We start from the raw sequence: 17,658 nt of genomic DNA on the forward strand, positions 1-17,658 counted from the left end.
CTTTCCCACAGACTGAAATGCTGGAGAGCAATAAAACATTCTTGGTCACCATCCTCCAACTTTTTATCTAATGCCAAAGATCTTAAAATGTTCATAAGTCCAGTTTGTCCTTTCATGACTCGATATACATGTAAGCAATCAAATCTACATGGTTACCATCTTCATTTTTGTGAACTCTGATAAATGCTAACGCACTAAACTAAGGTTTGTAAATATTGTAAATTATACGCGCTTGACATCAGCATCATAACAGAGAACATGTGAACTGTTGGTAGCTTTGAGCTCAAAGCGCCAATGTGTTTCAGTGCAGCCTCGCAGAGCTGCTGGCATGGCTGCAGACGTGGAACATGCATATACAGCACACAAAAGCTTTTATCCTTGAACACTGCTGTCCTGGTGATTAGCTTTGTCACCTCAGACTTCATATGCAACATGACAGCGTATGGTACAGTGGCATGTCACGAAGTGGCACGGTGTCACAGTCTTTTGTTACGTAAAGGTGCGTCCTCCTGCTGACATAATAAAATGGCTTTAAAAAAATCTGTCCATGTATTCATTATCTAATCCCTTAACTGGAAGTTTAAGTTAAACATGCAGATATTGTAATATTTTAATCTGTAGATGAAGACATAAATAACTGTAGCTTGTCTAGAGAGGGGGCCATCTGTATCACAGTGATCTGTCACTGCTTGATCCCTCTCTCCACCGGAAAGTGCTAATCATCACCTCGCTCCTTTTGTTAGAACTGTTCATCCAGTGCAGTGTGGATGATTCTAATTTTCTCGCCTCATTGTCTTTAATCAGGTGTATTAATCACATTTGTTATGATTTATGAGGGAGGAACAGCTGCTACACTGATTCCTTGGTTAGTTGGTATGCCCAGTACGTTGATTTACTCACTCTCTTACCTTCCACTAATGATCTGACAATGGAAAATAACCTACTGCTTGTTTAGAAATCCATAGCTATAGTTTGCTTTCATTTCATATACACACAGTGATCCACCTGGGCCCTCCCTCTAGTTTGTTTTTCTTTAGTAATTGACCTTGACTGTAATGGAGACCTTTAGCTAAGAAGGTCGATCAGCCGTGAGCCGTAAAGATACCGACTACCATGATCAGTCTTTACAGGTTATTAGTCACAGTCCTGATGTGATTAACATGACTGCGCTTTTATGCTATATCTCTCCAGTCTTTCCCTCTAGTCCTTGAACCCCGATGACAATGTGACACCTCACTTTAGTTTGTGAAGTCACACGTTCTGTAAATTTCACCAGGAGCTTGCACACTCATTCAGAAACACAGCAGGAAAAAAATACATTTAATGTCTGACACAGTGCTGCATGAAGTCTACATTCCCTGACAGTGATGATAAAATGTACAGACACACTGCAAACTCATGATTTTTCTTTTTTTGTTTGGCTTTTTATTAATGTTTTGGTTGGTTTTCTATGCCTACAGGAATCACATGCACGGTTAAAATCAATCTCTCTTTCACTTTTTCCACAGTTTTACTGATAAGCTGATCTGGTGTCAAATGACAGACGTTCTTCTCTGAGATAAAAGGGTCTTCGTGAAAACATGGTGTGTAACATATTCCACAAACATGGCACTCCATTAAAAAAAATGCCAAATGAGTTTCCTTCTCTGACAGTTTTCTGACAATATGCACTCCCTGGTAGATTAAGCAGTCTTGTTCTCTGTGCAGGTTTTCCTGAATGTAAAATATTAAGCAGGGGCCGCAGCTTTGGGTAATAACGCTGACTCAGCTTTTCAAATTGGAAATTTGATGGACCTTTACTGTGCGCTTTGGACTTGGTTACTAAGGGTAAATACTAAACAAGTGGGGCTGTGTAAGATAACACGACGGATGGAAAGCATTTCTGCTATGAGGAGATACTTATATACAATATGTACAACACTGCTGAGAAGATTGAAGTATTTAGTTGTGCTGGACGAACAGTTACTTAGATTTAACTGCCTTTGGCTCTGTGCATATCCCAGAGTGAATTCATGGGCTGAACGTGATGAAACTAGCTTTAAAAAACCATCAGTTGTAGTTGTGACAGGTCATGGCCACAGTCTTTGATAAATAAGTTCTCCTGGTAATATCGTCTGTCCTCACACTATGTAGCACTGGATTGATGTTTTGACTGGTTAAACAGCCACGTTGGCCAGTCTGGGGTCAGAGTCCTGCTCATAGCGGTAATGATATACCTCCATCTGGTCACGGCAGGCCTCTCTGATGTTGTTGAGCCACCGTTTGATGCCTCCCCGGTTGAGATAGAGCACCATCAGGAACACCACCCCGATGAGAGCCAACACTATACCAAGGAAAACATATGACACCGCCTCCAGGTTCTCGTTCATACAATCAACCTCCTCTCCCCGGAGATTTTCCACGGGAATCCCCCTCTTAGCCTCTGGCTCGCTGCACAGGAGACGCCCTGCATCCAGGCACTGGGACGAGTTCTTCAGCCAGTAGTAAAACGCCTCCAGTTCACAGCTGCACCGAAACGGATTTAAAGACAAGTAGACGCGTATGCGCCTTTGCTGGTACAAACTGGTTACATTTTCCTCCCCGATGATCTCTATTGAGTTATTAATCAGCACCAACTCGTGGAGGTTAAAGACATCTAATCTCTCGAGGGGGATAGACGTCAGCTTGTTTCCCGCCAACTCCAGTCTGTGCAGGTTGCGCAAACTTTGTGTGTTGAGCGCATCTGAGAGCTGCGCGGTGGCCGCAGGAGAAACGGAGTAATTCAGGTTAAGAGAGCGCAGCTCGGGTAATCCATGGAAAGCCCTGGATGAGATAAACTCCAACTGATTGTGGCTAAGATCCAACGAATGTAACCGGGAAAGCCCCAGGAAGGCGTAAGGTTCAATAGCCTGTATCCCGTTATAGGACAGAGAGAGTGTTGTCATTTCCAACTCCGTGCCGTTGGTCATGAACGCATCACGCTGTAAAGTTGAGATGTTACTCCCCGTAAGTGTCAAGGTGGACGTCCACTTTGGCATGTCTCTGGGTACCTCGGTGTAGTCCCCGTCACGGCAGGTCACCGTCCTCAAGCCCCTGGTACAGATGCAGGACGATGGGCACGCGTCGTCCATCCTTACGGGCGAAAACAACAAACACAACACTGCTGCGTAATACAAACACCACTGGTTCCAAATAGAAAAGATACACTTTGAATCGTCCGAACTGTAAAAGATCCACATCTTCTCCCTCTTTCCCCCCCCTCCTCTCAAAGCAGGAATATGCCGATGGGTGTTGCAAAGAAGGTGACCGATCCTCTCACAGGCGTGTAAAGTCGTGTCAGTCCGACGTATTGCCTTTACTTGGAGCAGACGGGATAGAAATAAACGGCTTTCTTCATTGTCACCTTGGAGTCGTGTTTTTCTGCAGTAAAGATGAGTTTTGTTTGAGATTTGCACGCATGAGAACGGCTGAAGACGGCCAAGTGTGAAGTGTGGCTGCGTGGAAAGCTTCTGATCCGCGCTCCCTTGGTGGTATTTTTGACGTCTGTCACAGAGAGGGGGGGGGGGGGGGGGGGGGGGGGTAGAGGGGAAGAGAGAGAGAGAGAGATGCACGGCAAGCTTAATGTTCTTCTGAGCCCTCTTCCTTCAGAATTTATTGTATTGCTAAAAAGGGAATATGAAGAAGAATAGATCACGAGTCCCTGAAAATGGTTGGCATCATCGGAAGGATGGACTTTAATGTTAATGTTAGCTTTTCTTCCTGAAGAAATACTCTCTTAAATGATCACCAGTGAAAAATCCTCAATACCAAAAACAAAATATTAATGTTCATAACAGTAATAATCAGAACTGTTCATTGAATCCATGAAGCTCATTCTACAAATTTTAAATGGGGCACTGTTTACCATTACTGGATAGCTGTACAGTCATTTATCTCCAAGGCTATTGGTTATTTTCCCCTCCCCGTTCATGCTGTTTCCATTATTACATCATTATAGGCTTGAATTACATTTTGCGTTCATTGCAAATGAGTTGCTGTAATTATGCCTGGGTAGTGCAGAATGTTTAATGGGGCCTTGGTCAGTTCCTTCCAATTAATCAATTTTCCACAAAAGAAAACTCACTTTTGGAGAGTTGGTCACGCTCCCCACGTCTACAGTACAGAGTTGGCAAACAAATCAATAAGCCTGAATAAATAAGCAGCTCCTAAATCAGAGTTTGGCATTGGCCTGTGATGCTGGAGTGACATGCGGGACTGATCGGTCATTTTGTCTCATTACTTACTCAGAAACCAGAGGATGAAACAACTGCTGTTTACATTTATTTCTGGGACTAATGAGGATGAAGTGAATTATACTCTAATTACGCAGTAAGGAATCTGGAAACATTAGTCCTAGGGTACCATGGCAGAGTACATTGTTCAATGTAGCTTCTATATTAAGCAGAAACTGTGCAACTGTGCCAGGAGTATTTATTCTTCAGTCATAATTATGTGTTGGTCAAAAGGTTAGTCTCTGTGTTTCTAGAGTTAATAAACAAACTACAGCTTCAGCACCCTGGACAGCTCCACAGAGCAATACTTGACTCTAAGGGATATTGTGTTGTTCTGTGTTCAAAAGGATGTAGCCTACGTTGAAATGATCAAAGGAAGGAGAGAACAGAGGAGGAAAGAGGTTTATTCAATTTTAAATGTTAAGAAACTAAAGATCTAAAGATGAGGAAAAGGGGAAAGTCAGAGACTGCCCAGGGGTCAGTAGCATGGATGCCTCCATACAGCAGAGCACTGCAGTAAGTTCTGTGGTCACAAACAAAGAAGGAAAGTGAGGGCAGGAAAAAAAGAAGAAGAAGAAAGAACTGGAGAGCAAAAGAAACAGAAAAATGACAAACTAGGGCAGAGAAAGAAAGAAACTCTAGTAGCATTCACTCTCCCACCTGCTGCTGTTTCTAATGTTCATTACATCCGTCACAAATTTACAACAACAGCCTATCAACAACATAAAAGTTTAAATCAAACTTTGGCTTTCTTTTTCTTTGTGTGTGTGTTTCTGTTCTTATACAGCAAAACATGTATCTGTAATCTCATTTTGATTGTAGTCTTATCCTAACATTTGGACTCTGGCTGCGGTGATGTGTGTTCACTGCTCATCAGTTCATCTCAAGCCACTGGATGAGACTGACAGCAGGGCTATACATGACTAGAATCTTTCACACCAGTCTTAGAAAGCCAGTTCTTCGTGGACTTGGTTTGACTCTTTCTCCAAACTGACGCATAGTTGAAACCACACTCTTGCCCAAAACAACACTATGCACTTTGATATAGAATTTTACATAAAATGGAAATAAGTGTAGAAAAAAACAAACAAACTCCAGTTTAAAAGTAAATTAGATTATCTGAGCAAAAGCATCTGCATAGAAATTGTGTTAGTGTAAATACAATCTATTGATTATGATTGATTTTTTTCCCCTAAGTAAATAAAATTCGGTATAATATTGGTATTGATCTTTCCTCAAACCTGGCAAGAAAATTAGATTCTCAATTTGTGATTTCACTAAATTACAAATTATTCATTTAAGGACAGTTGGAAGACTGGTGCTTATCACAGAGACCACAGCACCGGAGGGGAGTCTGGAGCTGATTGCAGTGCGCTGTCATTCTCAAGAGCACTCCATCAGCAACAAATGGACACAACTGGTTATGGTGGGGATGTAAATATAGACAGAGGGAGAGGGAGAACAAGAAACCGAGACACAGAAACAACAGGGCACAACGAGATAACAAATGTTGGAAAATGGTCTTACTGCTGTTGCTGCTGATAAGCAGAAATTAATGTCAGGTTGTTTTTTTAAAACATAGCAGACAGTATTTCCTCCAAACACACAAGGACATCTGTTCAATCCTCCTCTTATCCTCTCAAGACCTCTTTGCTTCCTCCACCACCTGGGTGTCCACTCTATCTGCCAGAGCTGAGAGCTGATTTAGTGGTGGCTGCTGTTCACAGGCTGCTGCTGGGATACGGTGCCCTCACCATGCTCTTTAATTTGACACTGAACCTCGTAATTGATTTTCTCAAGGCTGCCCATCCCTATCTCCTGACTACAGTAAGAGAGTATGTGTGTGTGTGTGTATCTGTAAACTTGAGAGTGAGTGACCAGTTTTGGTCTAATCCTCAGGTGTGTCATTATTTCTGACAGGCCCGGCACACATGCTAAATTAGCAGAAGCTTACTGCTGTCCTGTGTATGCATTATGCAAACCATTGCACATGCTGCAATTACATTTGATCACATGCATTGGTGGCTGGATACTTTTTATGATCTTGAATTGCTCTGTTTATTCGCTTCAAACGGTTTCTGCATTTACTTTCTCATTTTGGATTTCTCCTTCATCCCACCTGCATCATCCGTCATTCATTAACCTTGAGTTAAGAGCCAACCTGATCTTTCCTTCATCCTCCAGCTGGCACATGACTGACACATGCCGCACTTACTCATAATTACATATTATCCAAACAAGCCAAGTAAAGGACACAAGTGTGTGTATCTAAAGCAGGTGAGCACTGTAAAAACAGTCCACTAAGTCTGAGGGTGTCAGTTGGTTTTTTGGTGCTTAGATTTCCTATCATGACTCAACACAGCATCTCATCACATCAAAGACATTACCTGCACCTTGATCATCTCTCTGGCAACACACAGAGAGAGGACACTGTGAGAAGATGCAACTATAAAACTATTATGTTGCTTAAAATCTCCTGGTTCAAAACTGGCCTTTGTGAGAGTAAATACAATCAGCCCACATAGAGTGTCCAAACCAAATCGTCACCTTGTCTGTGTTGACTTATTTCTTACAAAAGTCTAGGCATTGTCTTGTCTACAGTGTTGGGGAGTAACGGAATACATGTACCGCCGTTACGTATTTAAAATACAAAATATGAGTAGCTGTATTCCGTTACAGTTACCGTTTAAAATGGTAGTATTTAGAATACAGTTACTTTGTTGAAATAAATGGATTACACAGCGGTACTTCCTTGTTTCATATTGTGGCGGGTCAGGACTGTTTGGGTTTTGTTTGACAGCTACGTTCTGTTGTTCCAGGCGGCAGCGTTACGGTTGCCATGGTTACAGGGTGACGCTCTCTCTCTCTCTGCATGTTTCCTGGTTGAGAGAGGCCTTTTTGTTGTTGTTGTGCTAAGCTAATAGGCAGAATGCTACAGGTATAGCTCTAAAGAATGTAGCATCATAGGCAGTGTAGTCCGTGCTGCAGGGAGAATGGACTGCCATACTCGTTATGTGTCTGTGAGCGAGGGAGGGAGAAAAAGGAAAAGTATGAGCTGTCATCGAGCAAAAACGGGAGCTGGAAGCATGCAAATATAATAATAACCACTGCAGCCAAGAAGAGTGCCTGAGGAGCCCAGTTGTAAGTAAGCTATTAAGACTCGACAGTACACCATGTTCGTGTTTTCCTCCGAAACAATAAGTTCCGTTGGAGCAGCCTTTCAACGCCTCTCTGTTTCTCGCAAACAAAGTTGACCCAGACAACAAAGTAAAGCTATTTTTCGGCTACGAGCCCGACACAGAAAACACTGTATTAGCCAGAGGTCCCTTTACTACGGTTCGGAGCCGCGGACCTTCAGTAACAGTAATAAATCACAGCAATAGTACATTCACTTAGTTGTAAACAGCATGATAATATATTAAGTAATCCAAAGTATTCAGAATACGTTACTCTCATTGAGTAACGTAACGAAATACGTTACAGAATACATTTTGGGGCATGTATTCTGTATTCTGTAATGGAATACATTTTAAAAGTAACCTTCCCAACACTGCTTGTCTAGTATGTGTTTGTTAATAAAACAACAATCATATTGCTCTCTCTTAGATTTCTTTTTGTTGCATCAAAAATAATTTTATCCAAAATATCCCTTTTTCCAACTTCTCCCACTTAAATGTTGCATTTTTAGGATCTTATTAAATTATAACCTTTAATAAGACGTGTTTATTCACTAAATGGCTTTTCTCTTTCACAGTGTGCAGCTTCTCTTCTTATTCCTTCTCTCTTTGATGGATGTTCATTAGTAAGTTAGCATGAAAATGACAAACCAGTATATACAGCCTTTATCTTATAGGCCTAACTCTGTTAGCTATGAAAGTGAGGAGCACAGGGAGGTTTGCACACTGCTGTACAAGATCATTACTGACTATGAGCATTTACTGCTTTGCACTGCTGCAGCCCACAGATGCGGGTGCCAGATTATGTACTGTGGTACAACTACAATGCTCCTGGGTGATGGCAGTTCCATTTAAAATCTTATTTAATCTTTGTCCTTGCCCTGTAGCGTGGACGCTTGATATTGTCCATCACTTTAAAAAGCAGCTGGGGCAAGAAGTTGAAGGACTTTGTAGCAACTGTGAATAATGCAGTTTAAACCCACACACAGGGTTTTATACTATCTGTCTGACCCAACACAAAACTCTGCTGCGCCCGGAGGCAGGTGGAGTTCAGGGTTAATCTATCTCCCCTCCTGTGAAGATAGTCACATATCACCCACCTCGCTTTTTTTCTTTCTATCTCGCTCTCCCTCCCATCTCACATGGAGTCTGCACCTCTCTTTCTGTGTTCCACCTGCCTCTTAATCTGTCCATCAGTCTCTCCGCAGACCTGCTCCTTAAACAGTACTCCACCTCTGGATGAATAAGAGATGAGCAGAGGGCTAGGGGGGAGGAGGAGAAGATGGATGGAAGGGAGAAGCGAAGAAGTGCAGCGGCATCCAGTGAGAACCCTGAGGCGATGGGAGTGTAAATGGATCTTGAGGAGCTGGTGTCACCTGTCCCAGGACCATTAATTAGTCATTTAGACTTGTAATGGAGCGAGCTGTAGCCAGACAGGCACAATCGGCCAAACAAAGTTAGTCACTTGGGCTGAGGAGTGAGCTGTGGGTGGTGATAACACTGCGTGTCCAATGAACACTAAGTTCATATTAGATATGTATAATACATACAGACAGGGTCTCCTTGTTGATTTATGGGACTTTACAAATACATTAAGTAAAGTATGTAGGGTCATTTATATGAGAACAGTATTACTTTACGCTTAGAATAATACAGGGCAACATAAAAGCAGCAGAAAATGAAAGGGGTTCATGAAAGGAGCATAAAAAACATTCATCTTGGGAAGGTAAACACACTAATAGTGAGAAAAAATGAAAAACAATGTAAGGTATAATATTAAAAGTTAGATAAATGTGAAGGTAATGACACTTGTAATTTGTTTTATTTATTTGTTTTTTACTTGAATTACATCATGCAATATTTGAATCCATTCTCTTCTGCTAATCCAATTCAGGGTCACGAGGTGGTTAGAGCCTATTCCAGCTGCCATAGGGCACTATTTTTTTCAGAAGACATTATATTTAATTTACAAAATTACTATCTCAGCAGATATTTAGAGTGAAAGGTGAATTATTCCATTTCAAGTTTGCATGTAAAGAATCTTAATAAAGCTCAGGGATCCACATTATTCACATCACTGTGCTCTCTGAAAGTATTTACTTTCATGTGAGGTATCACATTAACTCTGCACTTCAAGATTTGTAGTGTGAAGGCAATATGATCTGGAAATTAAACAGGGAGTGCCTACGATCAGACTCTTTCAAGCTCACGAACACTGATTTCTCAACGATCAAGTAACAACTGATGCAGATACTTGACCTCTCAAGAACATATTAAGATTAAATTGCAAAGTGCATTAGAGACACCCAAGAGCCCTCTGGGGTTATTATGGCATTACACAATGTCTGTGGCCCTGAATGCAAAAAAACAAAAATAGCAGCAGGTTATCTGGTGTTATATGAAGTAATAAATCATCTGTAACTTTCATAATGCTCTTATATATGTTCAACCCAAAATCATTCAAAAATTATTACAGAATAATAACTTCGTCAGCACCTGGTTGGGTTTAGGATTAGTTTACACATCTTCCTGGTCCATAATGAACAGTGAGTTTCCCAAGATCACATAACAAACAAATGATATGGATACTTTGCTTGCATTGCCTCTGTTTAGATTGAATTACAAAACGCTTGATATCTGATGTTCAGGTGACCGCTGTTTGTCCTTCTGGCTGTTGAACGATGATACTGAGGCCCTCGAAGCAATTCAGACACTCCTCCTGAGGGGCAAAGTGTATCAGGACACCTTGGAAAGTGAATGAGCTGCCCCAGTCAGGGCATGACACCAGGGTGCTGCCAGTCTTGTTAGACGGGGTTAATCAGTCAAAGTGCTTGTTGATCCTGTTTCAGAACAATGCTGAGCTTTGTGTTTTTATTCTTCTGTGTTCTACGTTTATTCATTTTTTTCTCCTCCTATTTCAGATACAATAGTGCAACTTGTAGCCATGTGGCTGTTCCTCTGAGATTATCCAACACTGCGATAAGAGTTTAAGTATTAAATGTTAAACGAGTTTATCTTTAATCCTTGAGGTCAGGATTAACAAGGTTAGGGTTTGGTTAAAGTTAAGCGTTCAAGTGTCTAGACTTCTCAAAGGTTATTGGTCAATCGAGCGACATGTGTTCATTACTTCATCTTTACATACTTACACTGGGTTTTCCAAATGTGGTAAAATGTGCTAATAAAGAGCTACTAGAGCTGTCATTTAGAGTGCAAGTTTATGTAATGAGTGTGGGTTGGCATCGCTCTTTCAACATCTCTCGATAAAACAATTCCTGTCATTGGGCTGTCCTCAAGGGGCAAAGTCAGAGACAATATTTATGCTTGGCAGGACTGTTCAGTCACACTCACAGTACCCTCAATCCATCAGCAGTGCTGCTCATCACTTCTGTCCACAAACTTTCCAGGGGCAAATAGCTGCTGTGCTGCTGTGCACTCTGGACAGCAGGATCACCGCCAGCGCTCTGGCCTCTCATTTATTCAATAATTAATGTTCGTATAGGTAGTGAGACGTGAGGTCTCCTGGATGATGAGGGTGTGGTGTTCAGCAAAAGTTAATATACACAAAAGGACATTTATTCAAATACTGTACATTCAGGGAGACATTATTTATTTATATTTTATGCCACCTAATATTCTGCAGAGGACTTATCTTTTTGTGTTTTTGTTTCACTCAAGTTTCATTTTAAAGAAAGATGAACAGTAAAAACTCTTGAGTCATCTCTCATTTTTAAGCCACACTTACCCATGAAGCATTCAACCATAAAAAGAGTGATGAATCTAGATTTGATGTTTTGGTTCAAATTGGTTCAAATTCAAATTTGGTTCAAATGTATAGAGGAGGTCATGAGAGCGGTACAACAGTGAGCATCTACATCTGTGAAGGCTCACAGTGGAGGCTCTGTCAGGGAAGCCTGAAAAACTATTCCTAAAGACTACTTAAAAAAGTACAAGAAACAATGCCTAAGAAAGTTCAGGCTATGTTGAAGAATAAAGGTTGTCATATCAAATATTAAGTTTCAGGCTTGGCTTAGAATTGAAAAAAAATTTGTTTTGCCTTTAGTGGGTGACTCAAAAGTTTTCCACATTGCTATATATCGTGCCATACTCTTTCCACCCTATCATCAAGACACTGATTTAAGGGCTTGTGTCCCCTTAGAAGTCGACTTGCCCAATGTTGATTAAGTTGCAATAACCACTGTGTCCAGCTGCTTAAAGTTTCTTGATATTTTGAGTACACTTTGTGCTTTCTCTCTGAATCAAAGCATTTTACTGGACAACACTGTTTCGTTGGTATTTAATCAGTCAAGCAATGAAATCTGTTTTGTTTTAGTTTTTTTGGTTTTTTGGTTTTTTTTGGGGGGGGGGTGGGGGGGGGGGGTGGGGATAATTTAGGAATAATTACAGCATAGTGACCAGTTATATTTTTCCCTCTGAAGTTGGGTGCCCTTGAACATGACACCAAATTTCTACCTTCTCTGACCCCATTCTCATCTTGTGAAGGGAGAAAAATGGAAAGGAAATTTCCCTATCATGTGCAATAACAGATCGCTTTACATTACAAGAAGGGTAGACTGATGAATGAGGAGCATGAGCAGTCACTGAGGTAAATGGCTTCATCATCCATTCATGCTCCTCCACAGTGCTGAAAATACTCATGCCATTACAGCCGGGAACAGAGCGGGACGTTCACAAGAAAGAAAAAAAAGGAGGCTGACAAGGGGGAGGGGGAGATTATTTTACATTTATTATAGTGAGGCAAATTAAAAAGGAGAGGTCATTACTTTTATCTGGCGGGAAGAGAGAGGGGACCTATTCTTAGCTTTTTACCCCTATGACAAGATAGATTACAGTTTTATGTGAGAAAGTTTCAGAACACCAAGCTGACTCTGCCAAACTTCAGTTTCATCAAACACACGCAAAAGAGAAATAAACCTTCTTGGCTTGTCAGATGAATATACTTTTATGGCAGTTATAAAAAAAAAATCAGGGGGAGGAAAAAAAAAAAAAGAGTTGATGGCCCTATATTTTTCACTTAACATATTTAGAGCCCCAGGTGGCAGAGGAATATGCTGACACCACAGAATATAAACTAAGTAAATAAATAAATTTCCCCAAGGGCGACTTTCTCCTCAATATTTTTTATTTGCTTTTTGAGGTTCGAAGTATGTCGCACGCCTTATTGTTCCCTGGAGGTGGATGAATAATGTCAGCAATATTCAGCTTTCATATCTGGGAACATCATAACAAGAGAGCAGACAGCAGTCGGGGGACGGGAAAAAAGCCTTCAATCATGAAGTTCGTCAACAGCAGCTCCTCTTATTAGGATAATGCGATGGCAGTGAAACCCAAATTGTACTAAATAATACTTTACAGGTGTAAATATTAGATTATCACCTGTTTAGGAACTCAGAAGCAGCCAGAAGGTACATTTTACTTCCAGAAATGTTGAAAATAAGAAGCAGTGACAAGAGTCTTCATCCATGTGTGCAGCTCTGTGAGGCTGTGCTTGGAGCAATGATATTATGATAACAGTTTAATAATGGTGATCTTAAGCAGGACCAAAGCAGTTCATTTACAGACCAACACTGACATCCCCAGAGTCATACAGCCTGCAGATTGAAGTGTCAATCAAAACCTAACTTTGTATGTGTCGAGCTGCTTACTCATAAGTGTGTGAGTTCCGGCAAGGTGAACAGGCTGTTTGGGAGAGCGATTGCCGGTGGGTCTGCTGGCTAAGCTCACCTTCACCTTGTCCTGTAGTGTGAACACCTCTAATGCACATGTGCCAAATTTAGCCTCTCCTCTATCCACAGCTCGTGATTCTTATTCAGCCCACAAGCGCTCGCTCTCGCTCTCTCTCTACATCTAACAATGATTTGGATGCTGAGATGGTAGCCTGCAAAACAAGCAATAACTAATGAATGTTTCTATTTTTGGCCCAACAGAACTGGTTCCAATGCATCATCATCGTACTTAACATTCAGTCTTGATCGAGACTATGATTTACTGTCAGCGATTTTCATATTAGTTGATAATAACCTTGAGAGAGTGATGGAAATTTTATTTTTACATGAGCCCAGCCAAATTACCATCATCTGCATCATGTATCAAATTTCCTCTGCTGTAGAGAGAGAATGATAGATGGAGCATTGAAGACTGAAGGAACAAACCAGCTTAAAGGCAGACAGAGACACTGGAGAGGTTCGGCGTTTCAGAGTGAGGGCTCGTGTCAGGATGTGACAGTTTGAACATCAGGCTCTCCAAAGGGGCCAGCATCAGCAGGTTAAAACTGAAGGCTGATGAATAAGTGGGTAGGCGGGGTTGATTGGATTATTCACATCCATAATGATCACAAACTTCAAACCAACTCAAAAATATTTCAGTACTGACTCTGTAATGGAATGCCTATCTGTCCAGAAAGTGCCCCGCCTCTCATCCGGTGTCTGTTGGGACAGGCTGACATTGGCTGGATTAATGGGATTTTTTTGGGCATCGGCCCTGCTTTTGGAAGGGTAAACACTGCAAACTCAAATTAGAGCATTTGCTACGGTTCAGGGGAGGCTACGTAATGTCTGAAAAAAATAACCCCAGAGACTGAAGCTGAGAATGAAGCGTCAAGTTCACTCATGGGCCTGCATGTGATTTTTGTTTTTGGTGCTTCTGCTTTCCCACACTGTAATTCAAATCACCACAGTGCTCCAATGGTTTTGGACTATTACATACTCTTTTTATGATAATTTATAGAATATATAAAACAGTTGAAATACTCCTGCTACTATGATTTTGAGCATGGTCCCAGTCTATTGTGCTCTTTTTATGCTTGGGCAGTTGCATTAGCCTGCTGTCTGGCTTGTGATCATACCAATTGCTGGATTTTATGAGGGGGAAAACAGTAAACCTGACAGGAGAAAGAGACAGATCTCTTAAAAAGTCTCTTAGAGGCATTTCTTAACAACTGCAGATTCCAAGATCATTAGATCAAACAGCAACCCTCAGATAAGAGAAAATTTATACAGATGTTAAAAAACAACCCAGGAACTACCAGGGTTCAAGTCTGTCATAAACTGGAAACTGCTGGAACACCAGCGTCACTGTCCACAGTGAAGAGAGTTTTACATCGCCATGGCCTGAGAGGGTACAGATGAAAAAAATAGCTTTTGCTCCAAAATCAACACCTTCAAGCTCACAGACATTTGCAGCGGTGAACGTGGAAAAGCCAATTCCTTCCAGAGACAAGTTTTATGGTCCAGCAGGACAAAGATTAAGCTATCTGCCCTAATGCCAAGATGTATGTTTAGAAGCATAAAGGTGACGATTTCAAACCTAAAAACACAGTACCAGCTGTCAAGCACGGTGGTGGTGGTAGCATCATGTTCTGGGTCTGTTTTGCTGTCAGTGGTACTACTACATTGCTCAAAGTAGATGGAACAATGAAGGAGGAGGATTACAATCTCTTCAAATTAATCTCAAATGAATAGCTAGACAGTTAAAACAGGTACAGAGTTGAGTGTTCAAACAGGAAATGATCACAAACATGTTAATCAAAACTAGTTTTGGAATGAATAAATCAGTCTAGCATTAAACTTATGGAATGGTTTTCCCAAAGCCTTGACATCAACTGTATTGAAAATTTGTGGATTATGCTTAATAGCCAGGTCCATGCCAGGAAACCAACCACTTTATTCTTCCAAGAAGAGTGGTTGATCTACATGTGAGTGTATGTAAACCTCTGCCTACAACTGTAAAGCTGCATGGTTGTAATTTGGAGAGATGAGTCAGGCGTCTCAGCTGGTAGTGGCTCTGTCAGACTGTTAGAGATATCACCGAATATGCACGCCACAGCTTTTTGTTTGTGGTCTGTCCATTTTTGATTGCATTATGTAGGAAAACATCTGATAAGATCGCAGCCTGTGGAAATGGGCTCAAATGGCACTGCACAGTGAAAATAACAAATCCACTATCTGATACTGCAACAGCCGGCAGACATCTGCAGACCTTTTCATGCTGATTGTGTTTGTCTTTCTGCTCCTTTTCACCCCCTACCTCAAAAATATTTACCTAGCTCGTGTGATTCGTTTTGGACATGGGCTTGCATGTCTCTCTCAGCTCCTATTGAGAGTGATGTACACACAACTTATCTTACAAATGCAGAAGAAGAAGCAAACAAATTCAAAGAATTTCCCATTTGGAAATGTAAACACAGATGCAACAATGGGGACCTGAGGTATTTGATGATTAGTTACAAATAAGACAAATTTGGCTCTTTTGATACGTCTTTCTTTGGGTAACAAAGAAGACTATCTCTAGATTTTACTATTCAAGATGCATAGCTGAATTATATGTAGGATTATTATGAAAACTCTGTTATCTCTGATGTAGGGGATTTCAAGCTGCATTAGTGTAAATCTCCTATTATGCACTCCATCAGCTTCTTTTCTCAAGCCTATAAGCTGTATTAAAGCTACAATCACTTGCATATTTGCCTTTTAACAATATCTCAGTTTACATTAGCTTATAAGAGGACAAAACATACAAAGAGACATGTTTTTCGAGACATTTGACCAAAGAGTGAGAATACTAAATTAATTTCATTTAAAAATAAGCGATTCAAATAATTGCCGCTTGATTGGCTAAACACTGAAATTTAGCATGACTAAAGATCTCATGATTATTTTGTCAAAAGGTTTCTTCTTATAGAACATACATCACCAAATGTTTTTGACTGTTTAGCATAGATGTGGATAGATGTATAGATGTGACTGGCATAACACCCAAAAGTCTTTTTTTGCAGATTTAAGGTCATGCCAAAGCATCTCAGTTAGATTTTAGTTCATGCTAGCTGGGCCCACGTCCTCATTTTAGGTTTGACAGCATTTTAGTAGATAATGAATGACATGAATTAAGCTGCGGTTTGGGGAAGGCCTCCAAAGGGACTGGCGGTGGCTCCCAGGCCTAGCAGATTCCCATGTGCTAAATTGAAGTGAAGAAGAATTGGAAAGGGGAAGGTGGGTGGGGCACGTAAACCAGAATGAAGAGCTTGTAGAACTGGGGGAACATATATAGATAAGAACCGGAAGGCGCATGTTTGGAGACGTGGTCCCGCTCCTGAAATTTTGGTTCACATAAGGGCACTGTACAGATGTGGCTTAATATTTCATTCACTCATTAAGGCCAGGAAGTCTAGACTTCTGTTGTATGATAACATCTTTCAGATTGGCTGCTGTGTGACATCATTTATAACAAAAAAAATAAGAAAAGCCATCAAAATTGATTTTGCAGACACCGGTTTCTGTTTGCAACACTGATTTTCTGTTGACCAGTATATTTGAATTTAATAAGTAGAGTGAATCTTTCGGCTCCTTTCAGGAAGTTACAGCTTTAGTCACTGACGTTTCTGATGGTTGTCAGACATAAAGGTTTACTTTCCAGTAAATTAAACATCTAGTGGATTTGGACAGCTCAATATTATTAATGTTACTTTGTGCTCTGTGATATCCTGATGGACATTTTTCATTCTGGAATATTGTGATAAGAAATTTCTAACCACTTTCTAATGTGTTATAGAATACAGATCTGATTTTTTTTTTAAATCAGCACATTAATAGATGTTGAAAAGAATTTCATCTACAGTCTCAGTTTTCTACAGTTTTTAGAGAGAATTAAAAGTCTACCTGAATGAAGACGTTATTCAGACTTAACTTGCAACCTTCTTCCCACAATCATCAGCAGGAATCTGCCCCATTGACCATTCTGAGTTCACTGAGGAGTCACTGCTCCTCAGCTTCTTTCACCAGCTGCCTCACCAAAGTTTTGTCTTGACCTTGACTTGTACGCACATCTTCACATCTGTCAGATTGGCTGCCCTCCAGACACTTGCAAGGTTTTAACTGGCACATGCCTCGGGACTTCCAGCTGTGATCATGATTTTATTGTCTTTGCCCAACATGAGCTTCCACTCCTTTCTAAAAGCTAATGAACCTTTACATCAGAGCTTACTGTGACCTGAACCCTTATTTCTTCACTGTTGTGGTACACTAGTCTTTGTACTTCATCACTTACATGCGAGGCTTTTAATCGATTACTGACTGAAAGAGGAAAAATGCTCCAACACCTGAACATCACGCCTTAATGGTCCTATAAAGACTTTTAAGCCGAAGGTCTTGGAGGACATGGGCCATGTACTGTAGGTTCAGGAGTAGAAGCTACATCTTACTTTCCAGTCATTCAAGCAT

The 17,658-nt window shown here is 40.8% G+C and overlaps 1 protein-coding gene across 1 annotated transcript; it reads right to left on the bottom strand.

The window, feature by feature from the left end:
• Window positions 1-1,449: 1,449 nt before the first annotated feature.
• On the bottom strand, window positions 1,450-3,388 carry tpbgl (trophoblast glycoprotein like). Its single transcript, XM_006808676.3, has one exon. The coding sequence runs from the start codon at window positions 3,216-3,218 to the stop codon at window positions 2,157-2,159; it is 1,062 nt and encodes a 353-aa protein (XP_006808739.2). The 5' UTR covers window positions 3,219-3,388; the 3' UTR covers window positions 1,450-2,156.
• Window positions 3,389-17,658: the final 14,270 nt, after the last annotated feature.

Source organism: Neolamprologus brichardi, chromosome 10 (assembly GCF_056152115.1).
Source record: "Neolamprologus brichardi isolate AB-2024 chromosome 10, ASM5615211v1, whole genome shotgun sequence".
In the NCBI taxonomy this organism is placed as follows: Eukaryota; Metazoa; Chordata; class Actinopteri; order Cichliformes; family Cichlidae; genus Neolamprologus; species Neolamprologus brichardi.

Coding starts and splice junctions, on each gene's coding strand:
- tpbgl (XM_006808676.3), bottom strand. CDS start 3,218: ATGTGGATCTTTTACAGTTCGGACGATTCAAAGTGTATCTTTTCTATT.